Genomic DNA, 4,215 nt, shown 5'->3' on the forward strand with positions numbered 1-4,215 from the left:
CGCTCTGCCTTCCCGAGCCGCAGCAGCTACGTGGAGTACGTGCAGGGGAACTTGGTGCGGGGCATGCGGGTGCGCATGCTGGAGGACTACGAGCAGGTCAGCGCTGGGGACGAGGGCGAGTTCCGCCAGAGCAACGACGGCACGCCGCCCGTCCAGGTACGCCTGCTGGCAGCGGGGGGGCTGGGCCAGGGCTGCCGGGCACCTGCCCGGTGCCTGGGGGAGCCTCTCGGCCTGAAGCTCCCTGGTGCCTGGCTGCGTCCTGTCCCTGTGTGGGTTTGGAGAGCGCCGCTGGGGCTGGCGGAGGCCTTGGGCTTCCCTGCTGGCTTGAGGGGTTCTGTGGGCCAGGCTGCTCCTCCTGGGTTGTGGGCAAGCTGCCCTCAGTAACCAGTTTGTGGGGCTCCCCCCAGGTTTATTGGCAGGCGCTGGGCCGCACCTACTGGGTGCACTGGCACATGGTGGAGATTGTCAGTTCGTCGGGCCAGGCGGAGCGGGAGGCCCAGGAAAAGGTGTCCAGCCTGACGGAGAACCTGAAACTGACCACTGGTGAGTGCTTGCTGCTGTGTGATGGCGGGGCCTGCTGGGCTCTGCCCCTGCTCTGCACAGGCTGGGCTGGGGCTGGCAGGGCCTGGCCTCACCTGAACCTCAAGCTATTCCTGGGAAGGGGGGAGCTCGGGCCATCTGACCCTGCCACAGGCCTGGTGAGTGACCTTGGGCAAGTGCGTGTCTTCTGTGCTCCTGTTCCCACGTCTAGAGAGAGGGGCACTCCCTTGCCCCACAGGGTGCAGTGATGACACCCCAAAACCCTGGGGAGGTGCCCGGTGCTGGGGCCGTGTGGACACCTCTCTGGAGACATGCATTTGTGCTGGCAGCCTGAGAGAGTCCTGTTTGGGGAGCAGGTCACATGAGGAAGGGAATTAAGGTTCTGCACCCATCCCCCATTTCAGTGGGATCCCCTCCCAGCAAGTCTTCCTTCCCTCTCTGCCCAGGGAGTGCGCACCGCTCCTTTCCTCCCGCACCCCGAATGAAGAGGGAGATACGGCTGGGAGGGGGGCCGCACACACACTCCGCTGCCGGGAGACAAACCTGTCTAGCTGTCTGGGCGCAGGGGTAATTCTGTGGGCAGGTGAACGGTAGGAAGGCCAGGAAGATGTCGTTTGCTTTGTAAAAATCGACAGAATCCTCATTTCAATTATGTCACCCTCTGTGGTGTGGTGGTGGGAGAGGCTCGCTGCCCCCCAGCTCCAGGTCCTCCAGGCGGTGGAAATTCTGATAACACGGTGTCATCGGAAGTGGGTCGAGTTGGGGATCTCTCGAAAGCCCTTCCCCTCCAACACAGTGGGCTCAAACATGACCAACCTAGAATAATGGTGTAGTGTATAGTCGAGAACATTTAAAAATCACCAGCTTTTAGTTACACTTGAACGCGGGCGTGTCGACGTGCCGCCTCGCAAAGTTAGTGTGGCCCGGAACTGGCAGTTTTGTGTCATCCGTCAGTGCTCAGAACGCAGGTCGGATTTCCTTTGTTAATATTCCAAATGACTGGGAGCGGAAGGAGGGCTTCAGGGGAGTTTGCCGTCCTCGGCAGAAAAGGAGCAGCTCAGTGGTATTATTAGCAGCTCTGCTTGTTATGCCGAAAGTTTTAATAAGGGACTGGTTAAGACGTGAGCATCCAACCAGCAATCCCTGGAATCCATCTGCGAACAGTATACGCCTAGTTACGTGCCATACCTCACATAACGGAATTGATTACAATCCCAGGTCAACTTATTTCAAAATCCTGGGTTTTCATTTGGTCTTGATCATTTTTAGGCATCAGTGGGGAGACAGAGTACCGAAGAGTAGCTGCATCTTTGAGGAGCTGGTTAAACAGAACTCTCGGTGACACTTTATGTAGTAACCCTGACCCTGTCCTAGCACCAGCTGCAGCTGTGATGCAGCAGCACAGAACGCTGGCCTCTGGAGAGAGACGGCCAGTGGGAGCTGGGGCGAGGACGCGCAATCCGCCCGAAGGGGACAGATGGAAAAAGCTGTTGGAGAAGGTGGACGAAAGGAGAAGAAGTGAGATGCTGAATTAGCGGATGAACCAGAGTTGGGGTAGGTGGTGAGGAGAGGTGATAGAATAAAAGAAGAACAGGAGAATAAAAGTAAGGGACTGGGAAGTGAGAAGGAAGGACTGGGAAGTGTGACGCTACTGGAAGATTGGCTGCAAAGACCAGATTATCTTCCAGGGAGGCATTTGATTCAGCTGGCGAAGACTCTCGCGTCGCTCTGAAGGTGCTTGGAATGGCTGAGACGGTTACTGATGAGGTCGTAAACACTGAGTGTACCATTTAAAGTCCAGCAGGACAATACTTGCTGAGCGACTTCGGTGGGTGTTTTCCAAGACGCAAACAAACAGAGAAGAACGGCCACCGCCGCAGGGTGCATTTGTACCTGCTATCAAGAGGGCCAGTTATCAAGCAATGGAAAGGCTCTGGAACAGCAGAATGCGTTCAAAACTACCCTCCCTTATTGGGAATGTCTGGATCTCAGAGGGTGGACTGATCACACCCGTTCTGGGTGAAATAACGTGTGCTCCCGAATCAGTCCCTTAGGTAAACAAATGCTCACGTTCACAGACTGCATGTTCGCCACCTTACAGTGTTTGGCCAACAGCCTGCCGTGGCCGGAGGTGTGAGTGCGGTGTCAGTGACACGTCTAGCAGAGACCGGGGATGACTTTGAGGAAGAAATGTTTTCAGTCCTACGTGTCGAGGCTAATTTCTCTAGGATTAGCCGAGATCCATGTCTTTTTTTTTTTTTTTTTTTGTATGTAAGCCGTGCATTCCTGTGATAAAGTCTAATTAACAAAAAATGATTTTGAAACATTTTCTCGACTAAAAAGCGACAGAGTCCTGTGGCACCTTATAGACTAACAGACCTATTGGAGCATGAGCTTTCGTGGGTGAATACCCACTTCTTCAGACTGTACATCTACATAATTGCTCTAGGTTTGCCATGTTTGGTACCATTGTGTCTGTGGGGGAAAGAGCTTCAAATGGTCCCCAACGAGACCCATTTCTGATGACACTGTCTTGTCAAAATTCCCACCAACCAGAGGACGTGGAGCTGGGAGCTGGCGGGACACAGAGTCCCCCTTCCCACCTCCTCCCTGCAGAGGGATAGCTCAGTGGTTTGAGCACTGGCCTGCTAAACCCAGGGTTGGGAGTTCAATCCTTGAGGGGGCCACTTAGGGATCTGGGGCAAAAATCAGTACTTGGTCCTGCTAGTGAAGGCAGGGGGCTGGACTCAATGACCTTTCGGGGTCCCTTCCAGTTCTATGAGATAGGTATATCTCCATATATCTTATTTCTTTATTTGAAATGATGATTCTGCTGACTTCTGTGAATCAAATGACACCTCCCTTACCTTTTGATTACTACCTTGCCCTCGGAACGAGAGTTCGCTACCTCATGCTTCCAGCCTAGAGGGGCCAAACGTCCTTGGCTGCCTGACTGGCCCAGGCCAGCTGTCCCCTCCTGGCTCGGATGGCTCTGCAGCAGGGTAACTGTCCTGCTGAGGCGCTCAGGGTTTGTGTCTCTGCCTTGCTGTGCCCCCCTGCAGTGACCCAGACGTTTTACTGCAAGCCCCTTGGGGGGCTGTACTCCCTGCCCTACCTGACGGAGCGGCCGAGCGAGGACTCGGAGGCCCTGAGCCGGGCCGAGTGGTGGGAGCTGCTCTTCTTCGTGAAGAAGCTAGACCCGCACGAGCAGCAGGAGATCGTCCAGCTCATCCGGCAGCACCAGGAGGTAAAGGGAGAGGGGACTGGGGGAGATCAGACAGCAGCTAGGCCCAGCGTTCCTTCCGCTGCTGCAGGGTACTCATGTCACAGAGCGTGTCTTCCAAGAGCTACACGTGCAGTTTATTCCCAGGGGGGCAGGCTGGAGAGGAAAGCCCTATTTGTCCCAGGGCTTCCTGCCAGCAGCCCCTCAGTGCTGCTGGGTACCCCACTGTCCCCCTCTCGGGCCCTGAACTCACAGCAGCAGTTTGGATTTGCTCCCCAAACTCTCCTTCTACTCTGGTAAAGAAAGTCTCTGCTGGTGTCTCTCTTTCTGTGCCTTTCAGCGAACACACAGACTTGCCCTGAGGTTAGCGGTGGTGTTTGTGAGGAGTAGCCCCTCTGCAGTCCCGCCACTGGGCTGCTCATCCATTCCCAGACCCGTGCTTTGAGCGTGCT

The 4,215-nt window shown here is 55.5% G+C and overlaps 1 protein-coding gene across 1 annotated transcript; it reads left to right on the plus strand.

The window, feature by feature from the left end:
* Positions 1 to 6: 6 nt before the first annotated feature.
* On the plus strand, positions 7 to 3,787 carry LOC112113286 (cullin-7-like; the record flags this gene model as incomplete). The annotated part of the gene is made up of 3 exons (XM_026646870.1): positions 7 to 156; positions 408 to 543; positions 3,603 to 3,787. Coding segments are annotated over exons 1-3 (414 nt in total), but the record flags the coding sequence as incomplete, so codon positions are not given.
* Between the last annotated feature and the right edge of the window lie 428 nt (positions 3,788 to 4,215).

This window comes from Terrapene carolina, unplaced genomic scaffold (genome assembly GCF_002925995.2).
Source record: "Terrapene carolina triunguis isolate 2854851 unplaced genomic scaffold, T_m_triunguis-2.0 Scaffold47389, whole genome shotgun sequence".
Taxonomy (NCBI): Eukaryota; Metazoa; Chordata; order Testudines; family Emydidae; genus Terrapene; species Terrapene triunguis.